Raw genomic sequence first — 27,867 nt, forward strand, 5'->3', positions numbered from 1 at the left:
GCACATAAAATTTAACTGAGACCCAGAGAACCATTCGAGCCTAAAGCACATCATTGGTGATTTTGATATTGTAGCATGTAAGCATGCTCCTGACATCTATTGATCTGATGAGCCACTTTTATCTGTGGTGTAGGGCCATATCGTACACATGAACATCCAAGAAAAGCTCTCTTACCAATTTCTGTACATTCACTTCATATAGATCTGACAATGGTGTGCTCTAGGTCCTTATGGTTCTCAGTGTTTCAATTCACGATTTCAAACCATTCTTTCCCAATATCTCACATTCTCACTAATCTTGAGAATTACCTCCATACTACTGCAAAGCAAAATTTAGGTGGCAGTTTTTATTCCAAGATGAAATGTGGGTTATTTAATGGACAGACAAAATATAATACTGCAAATTTCATCTTATACCAATATGAGCTCATTTAATGTCATACTGTTTTCAAACAAATACCTCTGTATTTTTAATACACATCTCCGATAAAAGAGTAAAGATATAATAAAAACACTGCTGTGCCTATCAGCAGAACTGGTATTTCCTCTCTTGAAGGTAATAACTGGCCAGCAATTCTGGCTAATAGTTGTATAGTTTCTTCAAGTGAATTTTCCTTTTGATACAATTAAGAATATAAAGCCTAATTGTAATAGATTTTGATACAAACTACTTACGATGATGGTGTTCTTACCTTTTCAGGCACATCTATAGCAGGATCGTGCTTCTCCACAGGAACTGCAGGAAGAAAGAAGAAAATTTCAAGAAACTGTCTCAGTTTTCAGAAAATAAACACAATTTAAAGAAATTTATGCTCAAGTATTTTTTGTTGTAGCTACCGAATTCAACACACAATCAGCAAGACTTGTTAAGCCTGATTCTATGAACTACAGATGCGAGTAATGGTTTAACCATAATTTTATACACTACAGAATCTAATTAAAGGGTCACTTATTTGAAACCCATCATTTTCTCCCATTGTGACTGAAATATGAAACTTAGCTCGATGGTGCCTGCCTCCTTCCTCTGTAATTGTACAGCAGCTCCGTGTTTGGCAATGCTCCTGGGCCACCATGCAATTAAACTCAAACAATCTGTTTGGAAAAATTTGGCAGTAGCAATTTTTGGAGGATAGTTTGCCTGTGACACTTGAGGTGGGTTAATGATGCCACACTGGCACCACAATTTTGCTAAATGCTCCCACAAATGTCACACCACAGTAAGGCTTTCGCACTTCCGCTTACCCCTCTCGACACCACTGCGATCGATGTCAACTTGGACGTGCCACACCATGGGAAGGTCATTGCACCTCCCCTTACCCAATGATGCCTCTGCAACAGAGGTAAATATGGACATGTCACACAGGGGGAAGGCCATCACACTCCCCCTTACCCCTTGATGCATCTGTGATGAAGGTCAGAACCGTGATGCCCACACTCAAAATCCAGAGGTTTTCTTATGGGTGGATGAGGGAAACATTTCAGAAATACTGTTGCTCAGAATCTAAACAAGATCTTAAGAGGTGTCATAAGAGTGTGACTGAAACCATCCAGTCTCCTGGCTCATTCATTTTCACATATTTCGCGGCCAAAAATGACAGTTTGCGTTTTTGTAGTGCCCAGCGAAGGTGCGCAGGTGGTACCAAGAGTGTTACTGAAGGCGAAGGGGTCTTACAGGGACCTCTTGCCATTTTGCCATTCTATTCACCTGCATGCCAATATCGCACCCTCCTGTGCACATGGTTGAAGAGGGTGTAAAAAAGGAGGGGTGAAGAAACAGACACACTTTACCTTCCAATCATGTTCAAATTTTGTTGAATGGTCCCTAGTGGTTCCAATCTGTACACCAGAGCAAAAACTACAGTCACACCTCATTCCAAAGGGATGGGGTCATGTTAAATGGGGTTGTAGTCTCCACACTGTCCTTAGAGGAGGAATGAATCATCCAGGGAGTGCCAGGGGTGTCTAAAGTTTCTCAAGAACATAATCCTGTTGCACATTGTGTTGTCTATGAAATGTTTTCGTCGGCCACCCATTAGAAAATTCACGAGATTTCAACACTCCGTGCCGTGGTTCCGACCTCCATTGCACAGGCATCAAGGGAATGGATGGAATGTACGTAAAGGGTTGTGTGATGAACTTCCCATAGTGTTACATGCCTACGGATACACTGCACAGGATTTTGGTGAAATGTGGTGCCAATACGCCATAATTAACCCACCTTACATCTCACAGGAACTTATGAGGTCTGGGCTTTTTTTCTTTTTTAACATGTCGATACCATGGCTCTTTAAGCATCACTAAGCCTGAGGGTGATGTCCAGGGGTCCACTCTTCTACACCATTGCAGAGAAAGGTTGTAGGCATCCCTGAGCCAAATTTATAATTTCTGTGTTGCTATGGTCGAAAATGGCAGGGTGCAAAAAAGTGATCCTTTAATTTTGTTGCACAGTGTCTAAAAGCAACAGAAAGTTCAGGTTATAATAACAACAATATGGAAAGGATAGATTGCTACTCACCACTAAGGAGCACTTACGAAGGCCCGACTGGGTCTGATGTGGGCACCAATCTGGGCAGAGGCATGTCGCCGTCCACACCCAACCCAGCAGTTGCTGCTCACATCTGATACAGCCGCAGTCAGGCCTTAGCTCCTGGAGACAGGAGCCATGTGTGTGCGTGCGCAAGTTGTGTGAATGTGCTTCTGAGGAAGGACTTTGTCCAAAAGGTTAAATATTTCTAGTATTCATTTCATTATGCCTTTCTGTGGCTCAACGCTGTCTATGTGATTAGCAGCAGTCCTTTCCATAATGTTTATATAACATATAATAGGAAGTTACCTTTAATTAGGAATGTGGGTGCAAACAACAACAGTGATACGACTTTCAAAGCACAGCAATGTCCCCCTTTTCTTTCAGGTTTTATTAGGCAAATCTAGATTTCAGCTAGTGCCTAGCCACTATCAGTGCTTTATTTCACGTTTTAGTACATTAGTCGCCTGTTGTTCAGACTTCTGTCACATTTCATTCAAGACTTAGTCTATGAAATAGAGCACTGACAGTGCCTAGGCACTAGCTGAAATCTAGATTCCCCAAATAAAACCTGAAAGAAAAGGGTGACTGCTGTGTTCTATCATTTCAGATAAATTATGAATTTATTCAGAAATGAAAGATTAAAGCTTTACATTAAATTTTCATGTGTTATTGGTAATGTACTTCAGAGTTTTCTTCCACAATAACAAAACAATACAAACAAGAAAAATGGGAAACTATCCACACACTGCTGTCAAAAATATTAACATAAACAAATAGAATAGATGGGATCATTACAACATTCTCTCTACTGTAAGAACATAAAAGGTTCATCACAATCACCATATCAGAATCCTCAGCACAGTTGCCATAAACAACTCACTCAACTAGAATAATTGCGTGGTTCTCCCCCTTTTCTCCATTTTATGCTGAAATCCTTGAAAATTAGTTTTAACACTTCCTGTTAGCAAGCAATATTAAACAAACTGACCATATACACAAAAAAACCAAATACTGTGACTCACTTATGGAGTTTTTGCTGCGATCTTCTATACTGGCAAGAACAGCTTCTGGCATACGGTTATCACCTTGCACGTAACCAAAACCAAACGTCCGTCGCATACAATTCAGAATTGATTTTGTGAGCATACTATGCTCCACTTCAATTCGATCCATGTAGTTCAGCAGACGACAGCAACCATGGCAAAGTACTCCATCTTCATCAACAATGAGATCCAGCTCTGCTCCTACAACTCTACCAAGTTTTTGGTGGAGTTGGATTTTTGTAGTGTTTGTAACTGCTGTGAGGGGCGATCCTGTTGATCCAGCGGCTTTGCTGCATACAAAGCATTTTCCCCCGGGTGTGATAACTGCTGGAGGTGGCCCAGGTCCTTCTAACTGCGAGAACAAGCAAATTGATATCTGTGGTAAATGTTTTGCAAAATTAATTTATGTTACACTAGACTACAATACTGCATACTCTAAAAGGAGCAACTAGAACCAAATTGTACAATCATCTTGAGTTTCTATTGAGTCAAGCTATCCAACTAACATCTGTAAATGCCAATTAAATGGGCCAGCCAAAAGGATAGACTTTTAGAAACCACAGGGAATCACAAACAGTAATAAATTAGGAAAACAGCTAATATGAAAGTTGTTTATGTCGATATCGGAGTAGAGGAGCACTAGCCCACATAATCTAGTCACTGTCATTTGCCAACAATATACATGCACAGCAGCCATCTGTGAAGTTGAGAGTAGGATTGTATTTCGCATTGTGAAGGCAGACACACGGAATAAATACTGACTTGGTCGAATGACACCAAGATGTCATTTACCTAATGCACTGCAATGGTGGTTCGTTGTCAAACGAAAGATGATCAGTTAAAGTTTACCAAGTTGAGAGGTACCCCTGTTCAAAAGTCTAAATACAAATAAAAATGTTTTGGAAATAATGAAATGAGTACGTTCTATCACCCATCATTATCACTTACCTTAGAAACTTTGAATTTGTGTACAATCAGTGTTTGAAGATCAATGACTCTAAACACTACAGAAACATGTCGCTAAAGAAAGAATTCCATGTAGCAAAGTATTGTGACCAGTAGATTCACATGAGTCATAAATATGGTACTATTTGGCAAAAAGCTAAACACCAGCATGAACAATATGTGTTAACACATGCAGTATGTATGGGGGGCACTTCCCTATTTTGTAAATAAACATCACACACAATTTATCAGGTTGAAATAATTTTATTGATATTGCGCATTGCTTCTGTTACTTTTTTACTTAGTTGCCATGTTTTTTCCATGCAGGTTTGGTAAAGTAACACATTTTTCCAAACCAGTAGTGCACCAGGTCAGGTCTTGTGCTCGTAACCAGTTCACCATTGATGTTAAGGCCTTACCTCACATATGCCCTTTGAACTAGAACATCTGAAAAGGTCAGGGGAATACAGAGTATATGGGAACATTTTCCAGTGTTAATCTTCTGAGCTCCATCTGGGTCATTCAAGCTGAATGTGAAGAACGAAGAGAACTTTGTGAGTCAAAAATTGAAGTCATCATCTTTTGACACCACCTCACAGATTCCTCAACACAAGCACAGGTATAACGCTGGTTGGAACAGAACTTGGCTCGCATGATCGAAAAGGTTGGAAAAAACATGGCACCTATGTAGAAAATTAACAGAACATTGTAAAATGTCAAAATTATTTTAACATAACTGTGTATGTTCTTATAAAATAAGGAAACATACTTATTGGACACCCCCATACATAGGGGTACTTTCCAAAATAGAAGTTGCTGTGTTGCCATATGTTCCTCCCTTTTTTTGCCATGAAAATATAAATGTGGAGTTTCAATGAAGTGATTAAAACAGGATAAGGGGCAGGAGACATCCCTGCCAAGGCAACACATGGACAGGTTACATAATTTTCATTAAGTACCCACTGCAGCAGGAAATATTAAAAGCCACAGTGATCTTTGAAACAAGCTCTTGTATTCTGCTGTATTTTAATCACTTTAGTGAAACTCAGCATTTAAGAAGACACAACAATGTCTCCTCAAAAGTTTCTGCTGGAGCAGTATGTCATGATTTTATCCTTTAATGGGACAGTATTCAACTACCTGAGGCTCATCTTGTAGACAAATATTTTACATGAGAAACAATTTAGCACCAAGTTGGTCAGCTGGAGCAACCAATTTAAGTCCCCCAACCCACACACACACACACACACACACACACACACACACACACACACACACACACACACACACACACAAAAGTGCGGGGGGGGGGGGGGGGGGAGAACAACAACAACAACAATCAATGATGGGGTAAATTTTGTCAGACAGTACAAGGCTATCACAGAGTAGAATCAGAACCCAGGAAAGAGACGGGGGGGCCGACTAGAGAGAGAGAGAGAGAGAGAGAGAGAGAGAGAGAGAGAGAGAGAGAGAGAGAGAGAGAGAGAGGGGGGGGGGGGGGGGGGACATGAACAGAGAGGCTCAAGAGATACTTGAGACTTGGCAGGAGAAAAAATCTAAACAGGAAGTTTCAATCTAAACACTGTAAATAATACTGATTTTATGTGGTAGCACTTGCTGTCTTTCAGTGCACAGAATCTCCACTAATATTGTTGTTATGGTCTTAACTCTGAAGATATGTTTGGTGAAGTTCTCCATACTAGTCAATCCTGTGCAAATATCTTCATCTCTGCACAAGTACCACAACCTGCATTTATTGAACATGCTTACTGTATTCTTACCTTTGACTCCATCTACATGTTTTGCCCTCTCACACTTACTTCCACTACAAATTCAAAGCTATCTTCTTCTTGTCCGACTTGTCTATTGTCCAAGTTTCACTTCTGTACAAGGCTACACTCCAGACTATCACTACCAAAAAAAGGAAACACCAACATGTGCCTAACACTTAAATTTATATCAGATTAGTGACATGCCCCAGATTTGTGCAGCGCTAAGCGTCTACGGCGAGGCGACTTGTCTGCCATAATGGTAATATTGATTATGGGGCTCTGCATCATGTTATGATTTAAATTCAGTGAACAATGTTAGGTAGCACAATATCATAACTTTCATATAACAAACAATATTGGAAGTGCATGCTCAGAAACTTTTTGTGAGGCACAAATGTTACCTATTCCATATTTAATTGGCATTTAAAATGACATCTCATGGCAATGATGGGAGCTGCAAGCTCCTGTGTGAGCTTTCTTGTACTTCCCAAAGTGATGCTGCTGCTGCTGCTGCTGCAGAGTGCCCTCTGGTGTGTAGCATTGGTACAAAGTAAAGTACCCCATGCCACGCAATAATGTGTGGATGATTCCAAGGAGAGCTGCCATTTACTGCTTGACCTCAATGTCACTGTTCTCACACTGGCTTCATTCAATACAATTCACTCAATTTATATGAAATATTTATAATTTACACACACAAAGCTTCCTGGTAAGTCAATCTACTGAGTAGTGAAAACTGTATCAAGATCCCTACAATCATTCCAGAGATTAGCACAAACATACAGACAGAACTGTGGAGGGAATTCAATTTATACGTGTATAGAAGAAGAAGAAGAAGAAGAAGAAGAAGAAGAATCATCATCATTGGTTAATAATCACTGGTTATATTGTGGCCAAAATAGGAAAACCCATATTTTTAGTGCCTCATTTCCTAACCTAATACCCTCAGCACTGCCAGATTTAATTCAATGATATAAATTTATCTTTTTCTACTTTTGTTGATTTTCATATTACAATCTGTTCTTAAGACAATGTCCATTCTGGCCAACTGCTCTTCCAAGTCCTTTGCTGTCTCTGATGGAACTACAGTATCTTCAGCAAACCTGAAAGATTTTATTTCTTCTTTCTGGCTACAATTCCCTTTGCCATTTTCTGCTTGGTATTCTTTATTGCTTGTTCAATGTACAAATTTAACATTAGGGATAGGCTACAACCCTATCTCCTCCTCTTCTCAACAACTGCTTCCCTTTCATGTCCAACTCATAACTGCAGTCTGGTTTTTGCACAAGTTGTAGGTAAACTTCTGTTATCTGTATTTTATACCTGATACCTTCAAAATTTTAAAGAGGGTAGACACATTACAACTGGTAAATCACCCTTTAAATCTCCACATACTATTAATGCAGGTTTGCCTTTTGTTAACATATCTTCTGAGATACATTGGAGGGTTTGTATTGCCTCATTTGTCCCAACAGTTCTCAGGAATCATAACTGATCTTCTCTGATGTAACTTCTACCAATATTTCCATTCTTCTGTAAATAATTCATACAAGTATTTTGTACGGTCTTGTGCACTACCGACACCGTGCTATGCCAGTCAACATTTAGAAGTCCCCAGTCCCAGTCCCTGTAACAGTTGTGCAAGTTTTCTTACAGAATCGTGGCCATTAGCCACCTGCAACACTGAACACAGAACATTTACCCTGCAATACTGTATTTTTGTGCTTTTCAGAAGCCGATATTTCTAGTGACTAATTTATACTTTCTTTCAGCTTAGCTTAAAGGTTGAACTCTATTTCTCTTCAAGTGGTGTGTGTGTGTGGTGTGTGGTGTGTTTCGATCACGGCCAGACCCCGCAAGAACTTTCAGTAAGTTAGACTTTTCAGGTTCAGGCACAGCAAATACAATAACTCATGGAAACGATGACCAGACTGCTTGCTGCACAAGCAAACAGACACTACCCCCAGCACCACTGCAGCAAGCAGCCCCTGTACTGCCATTCTGTGCATTGGTTCTCAACATGAGGAATGATTCAATTATCGCACACAACTCAACTCTCACTTCATGGCACATCACGCTGAGTGTAGAACCAAATTGTCCATTTACCAGTTACTCTGCAAACTTCCTTCTCACCACCCACTCTCAAAGTGTTCCTTACTGTGGACTAATTGTTGCACTAGACAAGTACTATGATTAACAGATTAATGTGGCAGCTGCACAGATTAATGCGGCAGCTGCATTACAAATTCTTTAATTTGTGTAGTAAACCTAATCAGGCACACAAGCAATGGGTGTTTGAATTGCAAGGATTTACATGTCATTGCAATTCAAGTTTGAATGTGGACATTCTGACCAGGGATGCCCTACTAGAAATGTGTGTGATCTTTAGATACATGAACAGATTCGTAAGTACCCTCATCCTTGCTGGCACTAAGTACTCTCATCCTTGCTAGCAACAGGTTTTGGAATTAGGACTCTTATGATAGTGCAGCAGTAGACTGATTCCACTCCTATTGGTGCAGTTCAGAGTAATGGTAAACAGGTTGTGCCCTTTGCTCAAGCCCCACAGCACACAAAGTCTCAGCAAGGGCAGTATCATAAACAAAACCAGTGTGTTAGGCAGTAGGCTAGATGAGTTAAGTCCTGCCCTCAGTGTTTCACTGCACACAAGCAACAGATGTACCCCTGCTGTGACACTAAGTACTGTCATAGTGGCAAGCATGACCACATTCATTCATTCAGTCAGTCAGTCTGTCTGCACAAATGCGAAGTAGTCAGCCTACTTCCATCCACTGTCAGGCTAGTAAATTTTATGCACTTTGCAGACTGTCAAACGCAAAATTTATATGCAACTGGATATGAGTGTCCATGAGTCTTCTGAATAGAAGCACATATAAACTGTTAGGCAAGCCCTAACTATGTCACAGACAACTCTTTCTGCTTACAACAGACATTTCTTTACTAGGTATTTACAGCCTACCTGCCACATTTCGTATTGTGAAACACACTCGTTCCCAATTTTGTGCTCATGTGAAAGTGATACCAGTACTGACTCTTGATCTTTTTGGTCTGCACATTCAAGGCAATATTTTCTCTGTGCCTTCTGACAGGTTAGCTGAACTTTGTGATGAATTTTGTGAATTTGTCAAGATGGTCTAAAAGCTAATAATTTTGAGGCTCATATTACCATGAAGGACAAGGCACAATCACAGTTTTGCCAATCACAGCCTGCCCTTCACTACCAGAGACCCAGTAACACAGAAACTCTTATCTTGGCAGGACAATAGTGCTATTTCCCCTGTAGCAGCCAGTCAGTGGGCATCCCCATTGGTGATAATAAAGAACCTTCAGGTAACTTATGCTTATGTGCAGTCTTCAAGGCAGTGAAATTCGCAGACTGTGACCAACTTTTCCGTTCCCGCTACCTGAGGAACTTGTGGCAAAGTTTGATGTAGTTCAGTTCTTTTCCAAGATTATCTTCACAGGATTATTTCCAGCTTCCCTCAGATGAACAGTCTCAATGAGTTTTTGACACTGACATGGGGTTATTTATGTTCTTATGGTTGCCCTTAGAGCGTGTCTGCAGCTGCAATTTTTCAACAGTACTTATCAGAGCTGACTGCTACAATTCCTTATTTTCGTATTATTTGGACGACAAAGTACTTTCGGGTCATACCCCTGATACATATCTTTCCCATCTCAGGAAATTATTGTTTCAAGCGCATTCAGATGCTGGGTGAAAATGTAATAAAGACAAACGTTCCTTCTTCCAGACGAAGGTTGAAAATTTAGGACACATTATCAACATTCAGGGTATCCATCACTTGCTGTCATACTTACTATACTGCCATCTGGGACCTCCCAGCTCCTCTGTCAGTGAACTCCCGGCTGTATTGAGTAAACTCACTTATTACATTCAGTTCATTTCACCTGCTGTACACACTGCAGCTCCATTGCATTGCCTTCGATGAAAGAACATTGTATTTGAATGGTCTTTTGAGTATCAACTTGGATTTCAGAAACTGAATGACACCTGACTGAGCAATTTCTGTATGGTTCATTTTGATCCCATCAAGCAAATTGTGCTGGCAGTTGATGCATTCTTTGTGGGATGGGTGCTGTTCTCTTGTACCAAGTGTCATCGCTGGAGGCCAACTGCCTTCACATGCAAACTCTTAAAGCACAATGCAACTATTTGCAAACTGAGAAGGAAGCTATTGCTGTCACATATAGGATGACTAAATTCCACCAATACTTGTAGGCAGAGAATTCTACTCTATGATGATCACAAGCCTCTTACCTCGTTGTTCAGCCCTTCAAAGCTAGTCCTCTATGCATGGTGCAAATGTTGCAGTGTTGGTCCTTGTTTCTCTCCAACTACCAGTATGTAACAGTGTTCAGGCCAACGGCTAAGCATTCAAATGCTGACACTTTTTCTCTTACCAGTCAGCACTGATTTGTCTTTCAACACCACAGAAGATTCTTGTTTTCACACTGATGTCCAGGACAATGGAACACTTTATGGTTTTCCCATCCACCACTGATGGATTCCTCAGCCAGGACTGTGAAACCCAGTCTAAACATTCTGTTGCAGTGCCTCTGCACCGGTTGGTCACACTCAATTAAGCAGATTAGCAATCCAATTATACACTTATTTTATGCTTCAGCACAGCTTATCATCCCAGTGGGGTATCATCCTCTCACATACAAACAACGACCAGTCCTGCGTTGTTGTGATAAGTTTGCTTCAGAAAGAAATTCTTCACCTCCTCCATCAACACCATTGGGGAATCGTATGCACTAAGCACTGCACGAGTCAGCAAGGATGCTCAAATAGAACAATTAACCTCACTATGTTCAACATATGCGGAGCATCAGGCTGCTCCACCACAAAAATTTTTCAACTGGCCCACACTCTGTGCCCTTGGCAATGATTCCATATAGACTCTGAGGGTCCCTGCTGGAACTCTCATTGGCTTATTGTGGTAAATGCCTTCGGCAAGTTTTTGTTCGTGGTGGCCATGCACTCCACCATGACAGCTAGCACCATCAAGACCCTGACATCAATATTTTGCATCTAAGGTTACCAGAAGTGTTGGTTTCGGAGAATGGACCACAGTTCAGATCGGCAGAATTTCAGCAGTTTTGCGATGCCAAGAGCATCAAGCATGTCATAAGTACACTGTTCCACCCCCAATCCAACGGTGAAATGGAACATTTCATCAGAATTTTCAAGTAACACATGAACAAGTTCAACACCTCCCATACATCGGAACAAGCTTTAGAGTTCTTTCTATCTTCCTACTGTTCTCAGCCTATAACATTATTTGTTTATGGTTCATTTAAATTTTTATAACATTTTTGCTTTAAAATTTCCACATCTTGGCACTATATTTTCTGTAGATGTAAAGTAAAGTGTGCTATACTGGAGTTTGAAGTTTTTTGCATTGTATGTGAGTAATGTATGTAAAATACTATGTGCATTGTTTATTATGTTAAATAATTTTCTGATGACTTATTTACAATATCTGTGTGTATAAATTGATCATGTTAATGTAAATTTGACAATTTAAGAAATGGTCATGCTTAGGAACAATGTAAGAAATACGTATTATGTAAAAGCCAGTTTGCTTTTGTTTGAAATGAAAGTGGCTCTGGGGAGTGGAAAAGGAGGCAAGGGCGAACTGGCGCGCTGCATAGAGTAAGTGCTGGAAGTAAGTCACACAGCCTGTAGGCAGCAGTGATTGAGCCCACACCTTTGTGGAGCAGAAGCAGCTTTGCCTGCAAATTTGCACAAAATTGCCTCAGATGAAGACTGCAAATGGCTTATATGGCATACCTGCAAGTTGTTGGGCTACAGTATGTAAAATTGAATGACCCCCCCCCCTCCCCCCACCCCCCCCCCACCCCCCGCCAAGAAGAGAAGTTGAGCCCATACCGCAAGATACTTGCAGGCCATACTGTGGGTAGTGTAGCTGTCATAATTGGTTGCCATACCCAAGCCTACAGCCACTGGATAAGATTTTTTTTTTTCTTTTGAACAGTATGAACCATTAATTTAAACTGTGTTTTAATAATCATTCTTTAACTTTAAAGGAACTGGTTCACCCAGTTATTTCATCCTAATCATACACCTCTATAGGGTTCCCTCCTGGTGTGTGATTAACGTGAGCATCCTGTTTTACAGATTTATGAAGCGCCAACTTAATATGAAGAGGCAGCATTTAAATTTTATTTATTTTTTTTTGTAACTATTGCAAAGTGTTATAGTAAAAGTCTGCTTACGTAAAATTCGATAAGAGTGTAGCCAAGTTACTAGAATATGTTAAATGACTATACAGAGTTAGTTCAAAGAATAATAGCTTTTGAAAGTAAATTCCAGTAAGAAAGAGGTTTTCTTGAAGTGAAATGTTCAGTATAAAAGTGTGCTCTTTAGTATCTAAGTATTTTAGTGTTTAAGTTTGTTGATTATGGAAAGTTATTTTCTAGAGGTCCACCTGGCCAAATTTTTTTTAGCTTCCTTGAAGTTATCTACTGGGCTTTTTCCTCTTTTAAAAACACAATGTATAAGGGTGTAGTCCAACATTGTTTAAATGGAGTAAAATTTATTTGAAGAACCAAATTAAACAGTAGCAAGAAAGTAGGCAAAATTCATACTTCTGCTTTTCCAATACTTCACCGTTTCATTGCCCGGATAGGCTGGCGACCATTAGTACATGTTTTAAACCACTAAATGAACTTTGAACTGAGTTGTCCTAGCTTCACTATAATATTATTCATACTGCATTTCTATCTAACCACTGGGTAAGATCTTAGGAAAAGAATTGAATAGTCCGATTTACTTAACAATTCGACACAACATACGGTCCAATCCTGTAAAAAGGGTAACTCTATTGATTATCTTTTCCTATAAACTAGACTATGATCTTGTAGGGTACTTTATTTGGAAGCTAAACTAAATTTTAGTAAGAGGATTATATGTGGTAACATAGACAAAGAGTTTCTGTTATTTAGGTAAAAGCATACTAAATTACAATAGTAGTGGTAGGGTTATAAGCTATGCAACAGCAAACCACTGGAAGATACTTCACACTGTGGTGTTACACCACATAACATGATAAAAATGATATTGAATAACTTCACAAATATACCAAAACTGACATCTTAACGAATCGTGAACATTATCTCAGAAAAATAACGAAGACACTGCAAAAATTAATACAATCTGCAAATGTAATTGCAATCTCAGTTTTTTTTTTTTTTTTTTTTTTGCAAAAGATCACTTGCTCTTCCCTTTTGTTTCTTTGTAGTGTAAGAAGCAATTTTGTGACAAGGCCCAAAAACGTGTAAGTTTCATATAATATTTAGCTTAAATATAATCAAATATTACTTAAAAAGAGTTGTCAATGTTTATCAGTACCATCTCCTACATTCATGAAGTGGTCAAATTAACTTCTCTATTAAAATTTTATAGGGGAACATAGGTGCCGAGGTCAGCGTCATTGTTCTAAATGATAACAGCCCAGGGTTCTAATACATATCTTAATATTCTGTAATTTTGACAAATAAAAAATAAATGTAAATGTAGGAGATTTCTCTTGATTAGCGGTTCTTCCATTGAAACAATAAAAGTAATCAATATTTCCAATATTGAATCATATTTGAGTAAACTGAGTTCAGTAAAAAATTTTCGATCCCCGCTTAACGGAATTGCAAGAATCTCCTTAGCCTTGCACTTTCGCAAAAGTAAAAATAATTTACAAATAATCAATTTCAACGACAACTGCAGTTATATATCAGGAATTTTGTTTGTTGGTGGTGTCTAATATAAAAACACCGTGTCGGGCAAACTAACTGCGAGAAGTACCACAACTGAGTCACTGACCTAAGTAATTTGCCAGTTGTGATGCAGGCACAATAACATGAACTCCAACTTTTCATAATATATAAAAACCAATACTTAAAGAACCACCACAACATGGATGGTGACATAGGACACTGCTTCAGCTGCTACATCCTCCACAGTGGTGGGCTCTTCCTCCACTGATTTGGTCTTTCAGAGTTTTTGGCTGACAGGTGCCAGGAACGGGGAGTTATTACCAAAGTCTTGAGCCACTCATTCTATGATGTACAGCGTCTGACCAGGCTGAATAAGTGGTGTAAAAAAACAGACACAGAGAGAGAGAGAGAGAGAGAGAGAGAGAGAGAGAGAGAGAGAGAGCTTCATTTGTGTGGGCTGTGTCACATTCACAGAGGTGGTGCCTCAGCCACCTTTGGCTCCTGAACTGCCTGTGCACACAGAGAGAAAATGAACACTGAAGCAGCACTATAATCACCACTGCAGTGCCAGTCACCCCAGTCACAGGAGTTGGGTCCCTCTCGCACTGCCAGTGGGCTGCCTTAAACCCTCCAGTTACTGCTGTGCCTCTGCTGATAGAAGATGACGATATGCCCCTAGGCAATGGTGTGCACCCTAAGGCTGGTCTTTCAGCTGATGTTTCCAGCCATTTGCAAGATGAATGTAATGATCTGGGCAACAACTTCTCATGTGCTGAAGTTCCGGCTCTTGCCTCTTCAGTGGCACATGCACTCAGACCCCCCCCCCCCCCCCCAAGCATCATTTCTGGCACGACCAGTTTACGACAATGGCAAGGAGTTATGGGGGAGAAATGTGGTGGTCATCATCATCATCATCATCATCATCATCATCATCATCATCATCATCTTTATCTTTGACAGTTTTCAGCCTATGGCTGGGTCTGTTTGGAACATAAGCCTCTCCATCGTCTTCTGTCTTGCCATCATCTCTCCCTCTTCACCTCAATCCAGTCTTCTCCTTTCTTCTAGATGCATTCCTCCACTCCTTTCAGCCATCTGTCTCTCAGTCTTACTCTTGGTCTCTTTCCTTCCGGTTTCATCTCGTATATCCTCCTGGGTATCCTCTTCTCCTCCATTCACTTAACATGCCCATACAATCTCAGCCTTAACTTCTCCATCTCCTCTTGTAATGGTTCCATCTTCATTAACTCTCTGATCCTCTCATTTCTTAACCTGTATCTTTCTCACTCCAATACTGTTCCTCAAAAATATCATCGCACTAGCTTGTACTTTGCTTTTCTCTCTTCCTTTCATAACCCAGGTTTTGGATGCATACGTCAGGATAGGGTCATAGTACGACCGGTATATAACCTTTTTACTGATTTGGGGTACATCGTTGCTCTATATCAGGCTTCTGACACTTCTTCTGAAATGCTTCTGCTTTTCTCCCCCACTCGTTTATTTCTCTGTCCTTTTTTCCATCTTCCTGTATCAAGCTTCCTAGGTACTTCAAACTCTCCACTCCACTCCATGTTTTTGTGTACTAATAATCTCACACTATACTGCTCCACTTTTAAAAGTTGGCAACTGCCATGTGACTGCAGTGCCGCCCCCCCCCCCCCCTCCTCCCTTCTTTGTTTAGTCCTGGCTTGCAATCTGAACACTATATTCATAAGCTGATCCTCGTTTCTCTGGATGTCTCTTTAACTTTCCTATGGGCAGCATCTATCTTTCCCCTAATTAAACATGGTTCTACAGGTTTACATTTATTCCCTAGCAATTCCCACTTAGCTATTTTACATTTTCTGTAAACTTTTTTCTTTTTTTTACAGGTTTGCATTCCATTTCATCTGCTTCATGTGGTACATTTTTATATTTTCGCCTTTTGTCAAATTAAATATCTACTGTGTTCTCTAGGGAATTCTACTAGACCCTTTCTTTTTTACCTTTGTGAACCTATGCTGCTCTTCCCCATTTCATCTCTCAAAGTAACTCATCCAGTTTCTTTGTCTGCTTTTCCTATTTCGGTTCAACATTGCCTTTGGCTCCCTCTGAAGCTATCAACACCTAGTTTCTTCAATTTATACAGTTCATAACTCCTTAATTTTCCACTTTGCTGCAATTTCTTCACTTTCGATCTGCAGTTCATAAATTGTCGCGAAAGTCTACATATGCCCCTGGAAGAAAATGCCTTACAGTTTAAAATTTGGTTACTCTGAAACATGTCCTACCACTATATGATCAATCTGACCCTGTAGTTCCACAGGACTCTTCCACACATACAAACTTCTGTCACTGTTATTAGACCAAGTAACAGCAATGATTAAATTAAGCACTGTGCAGAATTCTATCACACAGCTTCCTCTGACATTTCCCTCAGCCTGTCCATGTTCTCTTACTTTTTTTAATTTACTTCCTTTTCCTATTCCAGTCGCCTATCACAGTTAAATTGTCATCTTCCTTATCTACACGAATAACTTCCTTTATCTTGTCATACATGCTTCCAATTTCTTCATAATTTGCAAAGCTAGGTGGCATATAAACTTTTACTATTATGAAAGCTACTGGCTTCATGACTGTCTGGTCCATGATAATGCATTCACTGTACTATTCTGGATAGCTTACCCAAATTCCTACTTTCATCTTAATTGTTATGCCTACTCTTGAATTAACCCTATTTGATTTTGTGTTGTACCAAGTTAACTGTAAAGTCCTGTTCACCCTGGTACTGTAACTTCAACCCATCCATTTTCCTTCTTAAATTCTCTACCCTAATCACCCAATTAAGGGGTGTAATGTTATTTACAATAAATTCATGGGTCCAACAGGCATGCTGATATCAATGGATTTTCTATATGATTTTTCCATCTTTACTACATGTCAGGGAACACACCATTGCTGCTGTTAGGATGACCAAGTGAGCCAAGGGACCGCACAAGGGTAAAGGAGGCAGCAAAACAGTCATGCATACAGGTTATCAGTGGAACTTCAGGCTAGTGACAAAGTCTGTGCAGCTAACTCCAGTTGACAAATGTTGTGTTTCAGTGAAGGGTACACTGTGACATTTTTGAATAGGTCTTTAGGAGAGGAAATGAATTACCAAATAAAAAAATACAGGGTGCCATTTAAAAAAGTCATACCGCTGTTTGTATCTTTGTAAAAAACAAAGCTACCACAAAGGCAGTCATGCTGATTGACGTCCCCCAGATGGCTAAAGTACATTTGCTTGAAACATTTTGTAATTTGCATCTGGACAAACAGTTATTTAGTGTGTTCAAGATAAATGGGACATCCTGTATAAAAATTTATCATCAAAAAGAAATAAAAAAATACTATACTGTGCAGTAGTTCCAGCAGTTGGATGTCCATGTAAAGCTTTGGACTGTATTCTCCGTAAGTGCATAACACATGATCTAATTGACAAAAAGCAGTGTTTTGTGTCTCCCACATAGCTGCCTGAAGTTGGTGTTCTGCTGTGCATAAGGATATGTCACTATAAAATAAGTAATGATAATCAAGAATGAAATTTTCATTCTGCATTGGAGTATGTGCTGATATGAAACTTTCTGGCAGATTAAAATTGTGTGCCGGACCGACACTCAAATTCAGGACCTTCGCCTCTTGTGACCAAGTGCTTTACCAACTGAGCTACCCAAGCACAACTCATGACCTGTCCTCACAGCTTTACTTCTACCAGCCTCTCTTCCACGAGTGCTTGTCCCCCGAGTTTTGCGGGAGAACATCTGTGGAGTTTGGAAAGTAGGAGGAGACATGAGGTACTGCTGGAAGTAAAGCTATGAGCACGGGTCATGATTTGTGCTTGGGTAGCTCAGGTGGTAAAGCACTGGCCTGTGAGACTAAAGGTCCCGAGTCCAGCACACAGATTTAATCTTCCAGGAAGTTTTAAAGATCTCCAACATATCGTGCTGCTGTGACTATAGGGTCAACTGCTTGTTTATTGCAATTGCAAAAAGAGTGTTCCCTAAGAAACATAACTTTCCTGCACATTTTAGCTACTGAGGGTCATGCCCACCCTTACTCTAAACAACCTAAGTCATAAAGTACAGAGAACTGCAAATTTCCTCATAAACACGTCTCACAATGTTGATAAAATGTGATGTCATCTTGCTGTATCATAGGTCTTTGTACATAAAATAAATACTGCGATCAAATGTCGATTGTGCACAAAGGCATCTCTAATCATATGACAGTTTCTAGTTCAGGATCTTTGGAATCCATGGTGGAATCAGGAAAGGAGATTTCTAGATTCCCAATACCAACAAAGCCATCTATTACCAAACCTTTCTAATAGTTTACTAAAATTAGTTATTAGGTTAACCAGTCTGTAACAGTCTAAACCAGCAGCTGCTAGTCTCCAATCAATGGTAAAAGACAACACAGAATGTTACAGGGAGTGCATCAATTTCTCATGGATGATGCCAAGAGGTTGGGTGCATAATATGGTGATACTTCCTTGCAGTGGTCTACCAGAACCCTGATGACATGCCTGGCCTCATATTCCCTTGTGGCCCACTATCACAGTCTCTGTCACATCTGAAATGCCCATAAATCTGGATACTGTACAATTAGACTAGCTTGCAAAATGGAGACCCACAATAAGACCCGTTTCAACCTGTCAGTTACTGATACTGCTGTCTTCATGAGTACGCAGTATTACTGTGTCCTTCACAGTGATCACTCAGCATCCGATACTGTTCACACCCCTGGCCTGGTAACAACACTACACACAAACAAATACACAAACAAACAAACAAACAAACAATAATACTGTCTGGTGGCCATTCTACCTGTCACAGAGAATTGCAAGGCTAATCATTTACGTACATGGCCGATGACTAGTATCTATACAAAGTTACACTGACATCTGAACACGATTCTCCTACAGTCTTCCTTGAATGCCAGTTCTCCGACTTTACCCCACAAGGTTTCGTGATGTCACTTTTCTTTCAGTATTCCTATTTAAGTTCACCAAGAATCTCTGCCACACTTTTGTATAAACTATACTGACCTGTTACAATTCTAGCAGTATCTCCTAATACATTGATGTGTGCTATAATGCCTACTCAACTCCTGAAATAACTGACTACTAGCATCTTGTATGCCATTTCTTTCACCGATGCACCACACCTTCCGATGACCCCTCCAGCAAATTGAAGTCTCCCATTTACTTTCACTACTTCCAATTTTTCTGCATTTGCCCCATTTAATACTACTCTGTTATGATATGAAGGACCCCTAATGTTCGTCACTAATATTGTAATTGGACACTAACTGGATCTTTCTCTTTTCTATGGATGTATTCTTGAATTCACTCACTGTTAAACACAGCTATCATTCATTGCACCTATTGGAAATATTGTCCAAGCTGTTCCAAGTTTTCTTACGTTCAAACACCAATGATACTTTCCTGCAGAAATGAAATGAATAATCTGATACTATTGCCAACTATACCTAATAAACTGTTTATGCCTATTGAGAACATCAACAGTCCTGTTAGATTTTGTTGCGGGCACTCTTCACTTACTATCATTTTTGTTGAATAAATTCTGTGCAGCAAAATGAACTAGGTTCTCTAAACCGATTCTTAAACTTCTATTGTGGCATTGGAAGAGATTCGAGTCCTATCAACTTTCAGGTGATTATCCACTTTTAAATCTATTCCATGTTTATACTATCAAAGGCATTTACAAAGTCTGAGACACTGGTTTCATCACCGCCTAAAATAGAAGATAGTTATCCTGTAGACTGGTTGTTGCCCTCTACTCATGATATAAAATATATTCAATTAAAATGTGGTGTGATTTGATACACTATAAATGGTTTTTGAAAGCCTGTGACTGTAGATACAATAGGTTTGTTTATAAATAAATAAATCTTCTGCTGCCAGTCACGATTTTTCTTTATTTTACTATTCGCACGACGCATTTCGAGAAATAATTCCCATTTTCAAGTGCGTTTTTTTATGTGTGTTAAGCCATCTCTTTTGATGTTGTCAGTGTGTGTGACTGCTTCATTTTGTTGACTTTTACTGTAATACATAAGAAACGCGATTTTTTAGTTGGGTATCAATTCTTTCTGTGAGGTTAGTGGCTAAAGTTTGAGAACAATTTGTACTTACAGTTTTCTAATGGGCCATTTGTGTAGAGTCTCATTAGAAAACTGTAAGTACAAATTGTCCTCAAACTTTAGCCACTAACCTCACAGAAAGAATTGATACCCAACTAAAAAATCGTGTTTCTTATGTATTACAGTAAAAGTCAACAAAATGAAGCAAACTCACACACACTGACAACATCAAAAGAGATGGCTTAACACACATAAAAAAACGCACTTGAAAATGGGAATTATTTCTCGAAACGCTTCATGCGAATAGTAAAATAAAGAATATAAAAGTGAAAAAATAAACATGGAATAGATGTTTACAGAAACTGAAAAGAAATACCTTACATGCATGAATCCAAAAGCACCACGCCTAAGAGCACAGCCAAAAATACACAAAAATGGATACCCGATACGTCCCGTGGTCAACTATATAAACAGCCCAGCATACAAACTGTCACAAAAACTGAATAACATACTGGTGAAAAATTATACATATGTAACAACATATTCCATAAAAAATAGCATGATTCTAGCCAAAGAACTAAGAACCAGAAAGCTCCCCCAAGATGCACAGTTTATATCACTTGACATCACCAACCTTTATTCAAACATACCCATACAAGAAGCTCTAACAGTAATACAAAAGAACCTTATGCAACACAAGAAACTTTCATATACAGAGATTGTCAAATTTATGGAACTCCTTCAGCTAACCCTAAGTTACAACTACTTTACCTTTAATGACAACATTTATAAGCAACCAGATGGCCTAGCAATGGGATCGTGTATATCCGGTACCATAGCTGACATATACATAAATCACTTAGAACAAAAATTATTTGACAGCCAAGAACCTTGCCTAAGGCTCATTCCATGTCAAGTCACCCAGGCCTTGACACCAACCATGTCAGATTTTGATGAAACTTGGTACAATTACTTCTTTTATCATCCTGAAAGAACTTGTAAAATTTTTTTGCTCTATCTCATAGTTTTTTTTTATAAATTTTTAAAGTTCTTAGATTTGGCGTTGTTTCAGCAGTCGGAAATTGTAACTTAACGTGTCCTCACAACTAAAAAAATTTGTATATTAAAGAATACTCAAGATATCAGTATGAAATTTTGGAATAAGTTTGTGTATTATATCTAAATGTTAAAAAAATTACCATAAAGATATTAAAATCTTCCAAATGAAAAAAAATTTACAAGTTTTTTATTTTTTTTTCAGCTAACGGATGTTTAGTTTTACAAAAACTGCAATATCTAGAGTCTCAGACCTGATAGAAAGCTCAAATTTGTTTTAAAATACTCTTAATTGTATAGGCTATTAGATAAAAGAAAAATTATGTTGGCTTTTTAACCTGTTTAATAGTTATCTAATTTTTAAAATAATAATAATTATATTTTAAAAACAAAAAATACCAAGTGACTTAGACACCGAAAATAAGTTTTTGTCTTCTTGGAGTAGCAATGTACACTTGGATTTTGTTTTGTTACTCTTGTGTTTTGAAGTAAAAAATTATTACAGTGTTAAATAGTGCTTGGATAGTATTTTATTAAGTTTATTCGAACTCTCAGTAAGTACTGTTACTTAGTTTACAGAGATTCTTTTCCAATATACTATAAAAGTAACCAGAACAGTAATCAGACCAAAAGTGAAATCAGTATGTCAGATATTCAAACCTGTAGTGTAGGGTTATTTAAAAAATCTGACTGTTTCCAAACAACGTACACACCTTCAAAAAAGTTACAACCGGTATCAGAATTGAGTGAGGAAGAAAAAGATTTGATCCACTTACGATCTGGAATTAATCTGTGTGAATTTAAGAATATATGTTCACACCACAGCTACTACTTTTTAAATGTTTTTGAAAAGTATCAAACAACATGTGTAGACCCACTAAAAAACACAAAAAGCCCATCAAAAAATCGTTGAGAAGTGTAGGCTTGGATCTTTCTAAACAATTACTGACAAAAAATATTAGCATAAAACCTGGACAAAAGCTTTGCTCAACATGCCGTAACTTTTGTGAGGAAAAATTAAGAGTTGAAGTCAATGAAAGTGAAACAGATGATGAAGTCAAGGTTGAATTAGAATCATTGGAATCCAGAAATGAATCCCTCGTACAAACAAACATTGCTCTTGATTATTTAGGTTTAACACCGATAAAGCTTCATGGCTTGTCAGAACAAAGTAAAGGGTCTTATTTTAAAAGGAAGGTTAGCAGTATTGAAAAGACTGCAAAAAAGGCGGTTTCAAAAGCATTAAAATATGATGCACCAAGTTCTGATGATGACGAAGAAGATAAAAGTGTGGTTGAGAAAGCGAAGGATTTTGATGTAATGATTTCTCTTATGAAAGAGAAGATTTCATCTGTTGGGAGGTCTAGAAAGATCCAGATTCTGACCTTGGCTCCAGATTCTTGGAGTTGAAATAAAGTGATGAAAGAATTTAATGTAAGTGAGTACATGGTGCGACAAGCTAGAAAGCTAAAATCTGAAAAGGGTATTTTGGAAACTCCTGGTCCAAAAAAAGGTAAAACTCTTTCTAAAAATACAGTAAGACCTGTAACAGATTTTTATGAAAAGGATGAAAGTTCCAGAGTGCTACCTGGAACAAAAGACAAAGTAAGTGTTCAAAAAAATGTGTACATGCAAAAAAAGACTCATTTTGTGTAACTTGAGAGAACTATTATTCTTTCAAATGGGAGAATCTCGAGGTAGAAGTAGGATTTTCAAAATTTTGTTTCTTGAGACCTAAATGGTGTATCCTTGCTGGTGCTGCAGGCACACACACTGTATGTGTATGCAGTATCCACCAGAATGTTAAACTATTACGGGATGCTGTGAAAATTTAAGAATCTTATAAAGACCTAATTAAGATGCTTGTGTGCAACACAGAAAACCAAAACTGCATGCTACATCATTGCAACAGCTGTCCTGCAAATACTGCACTAACAGAGTGCTTAACTGAAAAACTAAGTGAATATTATGATTTAGAAGAAGAAATTGTAATCAGTCAGTGGGTTAACACAGACAGGGCAGAAATGATCAAACAGTCTATCAGTGTTGAAGACTACATTTCTTTATTGGTTAGGTCATTGGAAAAGCTCACCCCGAACTCGTTTATAGCAAAATCCCAATCAGCAGCCTTTAAAAGATTGAAAGAAGACCCACCACCCAAAACAGCAATTATTGTGATGGATTTCAGTGAAAATTATTCCTTTGTTATACAAAATGAGATCCAAAGTTACCACTGGAATAGAGGTGGTTGTACTCTACACCCAGTTGGAGTTTTTCTAAGAAATGAGGAAAACAATGTTTTTGTTTCCAACCACTGTTTTATTAGTGATGACGAAGAACATGACACTGGTTTTGTTAACTTTGTACAAAAAGAAATTACAAAGTCGCTGTCATTACATCACACTGACATTGACTCAGTTCACTACTTTACAGATGGTTGTGTTGGGCAGTACAAAAATAGAAACAGTTTTAAAAATTTGACTGAACACTTGAGACTTTAATTTGAAGGCCCAACACTCTTTTTTTGCAACAAGTCATGGGAAGTCAATTTGTGATGGCCTAGGAGGAACTATTAAAAGAATTTTAAGGAAAGTCAGTCTACAGCTTTCAGACAAAGAACAAATAATGACAGCAATCGATGTGTATAAGTTTTGTGAAAAAAATATTGAAAACATTCATTTTCACTTTATTGACAAAAAAGAAGCTGATTTGCTACGGTTAAAACTAGAAAAACCTTTTTCAGCAACCCGAACCATTCCTGGAACAAGAAGTTTTCAGAACTTCAAACCACTTCCAACAAACAACCTTGAAATTAGAAGGACTACAGATAGTGTAAAACCCTCCTTTGTCTTTTCTTTCCATTCTTCTTCTGATTGGGTTCGTGTTGAACCATCCATAAATAGCTATGTGGCTGCAAATTATGATGGTAACTGGTACTTTGGACTGGTAAAAACAATATTCAATGATTAAGAAGATGCAGAAATTCTATTTCTACATCCTTCAGGACCCGCTGCATCATTTTATTGGCCTGAAAGAGAAGATTCCTGCATAGTGCCTTTGGAGCACATAGTCTGTGTAGTAGACGCACCTCAATCAAGCGGCACTGGGAGAATGTATTACTTCAAAATAGACTGTATCAAAAGAACTGAAAGCTCTTGGATGAAGTGGAAAAACAGTTTGAATCAGCATTAATGTTTATTAAAAAGACAAAATTACTCAAAAAATTCAATGTTTCAAGCAATCTGTTGGGTTATACATAAGTGTCGTAAGTAAACTATCTTTGTACATAATACTAATGTAATCTACGATAATTAATAAACATGTTAAAAAGCCATCATTATTTTTGTTTTATCAAGTAGCCTATATGTTTAAAAGTAAATTAAAACAAATTTGAGCACTCTATCAGGTCTGAGACTCTAGATATTGCAATTCCTATAAAACAAAACATCCGTTAAAAAAAAAAGAAAAAATACATATATATTTTTTTTCATAGAAAATATTAAAATATTTTAATAGCATCATTTTTATCTTCAAATATGTATAATAAATAAACTTGCTGCAAAAATTCATGATGTTATCTAAAAGAGTTTTTAAGATAAGCAAATTTAAAGTTTTGAATACAAATTAAATTGACCATTTCCGAAGGTTCAGAAAACGCAAAACATAAAAACTTTAAAAATTTATAAAAAAACTGTAAGAGATACAGCAAAAAAAAATTGCAGGTGTTGTCAGGATGGTATTAGAACCATTTGAGCAAAATTTCATGAAAATCTCAGGAGGTGGGTGTAAAATTTATTTTTTATTGGGTGATTTGATATGGAATGACCCCTAAGGAAAATAGAATTTTATAGGAGATATGTAGATGACACACTACCTGTTAGTGAAAGACATCACAGACATTCTTAATCATTTCAATAATCTAAATGAGAAAATCAAATTTACAGTGGAACATGAGCAAAATAAAAGTATCAACTTTCTGGACCTAAATATTACAAGACACAACAACACATGCACATTCAAAAAATTTATAGGAAAAACACAATGACTGACACCACAATCTCCGCAACCTCATGTCACCCAAATATCCATAAACAGGCAGCATACAGGTCAATGCTGCACAGGGCAACAAAAATACCACTGAACCAGGAAAATATGCAACAAGAAATAAACACAGTGACAAAGATTGCAGTTGCCAATGGTTACAATGCTTCCATTGTTGACACAATCTTAGACAAAGCGAAGAGAAACCCAAGAACAAAATGCACGACAGAAGAAAAAGAGAAAAACATATATATCTAGCATTCCATACACAGAAGATTGCAAATATTTTCAAAAATCACAGAGTAAAAATTGGGTTTTCTACATCCAATAAACTACACCAAAATCTAATACATAATATAAAGTGTAATCATGATCCATATTCAGACTCTGGAATATACAAGGTAACATGCCAGGAATGCTCCAAGTTCTACGTAGGACAAACAGGCCGAAATATCAACACCAGGTACACAGAGCACATTAGAGCATACACACACAACAAACACACTACCGGTACATCAGCAATAGCAACACACATACATAATACAGGACACCCATTTGGAAAAATAGAGCAAAATGTCAAAGTACTCCATCGACTAAATAAAGGACATAAAATGGATTTGCTTGAAGAACTGGAGATATATTCACATTACAGAAAATATGAAGATAAAATATTAAATGAAAAACTTGAAAGTGAATCAGTGAATTTCTTCAGATGTTTCGATAATATACTTAAATAAAAATAGTAAAACATAGAAATAAGCACAATTGTAAAATCAATATAAGTAATTCATGAGCCAAATTGTTAAGATAAATAACCTCTGGACAAAAGCATATCATAATCTGTGGAAGACCTATAATGTTATCTCTGTGAAATACCTGTAAGAAGATCTTTGTAACTGTTTTGTTTATATAAGATATTTTCGATGTGTAAAGTGTACAAGTTGTGTGTGATGATGTTAAGTGTGTGTGAGACTCTACACAAATGGACCATTAGGAAACTGTAAGTACAAATTGTTCTCAAACTTGAGCCACTAACCTCACAGAAAGAATTGATACCCAACTAAAAAATTGTGTTTCTTATGTATTACAGTAAAAGTCAACAAAATGAAGCAGACTCACACACACTGACAACATCAAAAGAGATGGCTTAACACACATAAAAAAAAAAAAAAAAACCGCACTTGAAAATGGGAATTATTTCTCGAAACGCGTCGTGCGAATAGTAAAATAAAGAAAAATCGTGACTGGTAGCAGAAGATTTATTTATTTATAAACAAACCTAAAATGTGGTGTATGGATATCTTTAACTCCAAGAACTATGCACACGTGGGTTCTCTTGCTGAATAAGGAACCAAGACACCATAGGATGGGGTCCCATCTAGAGGCAAGTTAAAATCACTTCATCTCTACTCAGTGTCTGGTAGGTCGAGAAGTATAGCCAAACTAATGACTTCAGAGACTGCAACTTTCCAACCGCAAGCCTATCCATCCTCCTCCTTACTGATGAGTAATCCTGTGCATCAACAGCAAGATGGCTTCTTGTAAGGTTACTCTGCAATTCACAATTAAGTGCCCAGCAGAAGGTTCATCGCACCACCTTTACGCTTCTTCTCTACCATTCCACACTACCAGTGTGCGGGAAAACGAACACCTGAATCTTTCCATGTGAGCTCTGATTTCTCTTATCTTATTATGATGGTCATTTCTCCCTATGTACACAGGCAGCAACCAAATATTTTCACACACTGAGGATAAAGCTGGTGATTGAAATTTCATGAGAAGGTCCCGCCACATTGAAAAACTGTCTTTGTTTTAATAACTGCCACCCCTGTTCATGTATCATACCCATGACACACTTTCCCTCATTCCACAATAATACAAAACGAGCTGCCCGCATCTGAACTTTGATATCCTCCATCAATTTGATCCGATGCGATGCGGAACCTACACCGCACAGTAATACTTCAGAAGAAGGCAGACAAGTGTAGTGCAAGCAGTATCTTTAGCTGTTACATTTTCTAAGAGTTCTGCCAATAAATCACAGTCTTTGGTTTGCTTTCACCACAACATTAGCTCGGTTATCTCCACAAGCTCACCTGGGCTAGTTACTTGCATCTAGATAACTTCAAAAGTAGACTCCATTTCAACCTCAACAGACAATATTTTTGTTGATTGCAATGATTAATCCCCCTTGTCTAGAGTCTAACATGTCTTTTCAATACATATTCAATGACCCTCTTAGTGTTCATAGGGGCTATCAGTACTGGAGAATACTTTAATGAGGTGTTGCCTGCAGAGGAAAGATGGTTTTATTGCCACTTTCAGCATAGTGACAGAGTTTAACAATACATCACTCGAACCCAAACAGGAGCAAGTTGTTTACTGGGAAGACTTGTCAGAAAATGAACACACATAGCTGACAAGTGCCACATTATAATGACTAGGTGGCAATATATGGGCCTCCTAGGATTTCAAGTAGGAAGAACAAGATTTCCTCCCTTCCTAATCCCAGCAAGTCTCCAGTCAGTCAAATTTTATTAAAAATGCACGAGGAATTCTTGCCTTTTAAGATATCACC

General features: G+C 38.1%; 1 protein-coding gene across 3 annotated transcripts in view; it reads right to left on the minus strand.

Annotated features, from left to right (window-relative positions):
• Positions 1-27,867, minus strand: part of LOC126200732 (uncharacterized) — a 67,077-nt gene that overhangs the window by 11,891 nt on the left and 27,319 nt on the right. For all 3 annotated transcript variants that reach the window (XM_049936731.1, XM_049936733.1, XM_049936732.1), the window contains exons 5-6: positions 3,550-3,922; positions 693-736 (exon numbers count right to left, since the gene is read on the minus strand). In XM_049936731.1, the coding sequence (XP_049792688.1) occupies positions 693-736; positions 3,550-3,922 (417 nt within the window). The remainder of the gene's footprint in view (positions 1-692; positions 737-3,549; positions 3,923-27,867) is intronic.

Source organism: Schistocerca nitens, chromosome 1 (genome assembly GCF_023898315.1).
Source record: "Schistocerca nitens isolate TAMUIC-IGC-003100 chromosome 1, iqSchNite1.1, whole genome shotgun sequence".
NCBI classification, from domain to species: domain Eukaryota; kingdom Metazoa; phylum Arthropoda; class Insecta; order Orthoptera; family Acrididae; genus Schistocerca; species Schistocerca nitens.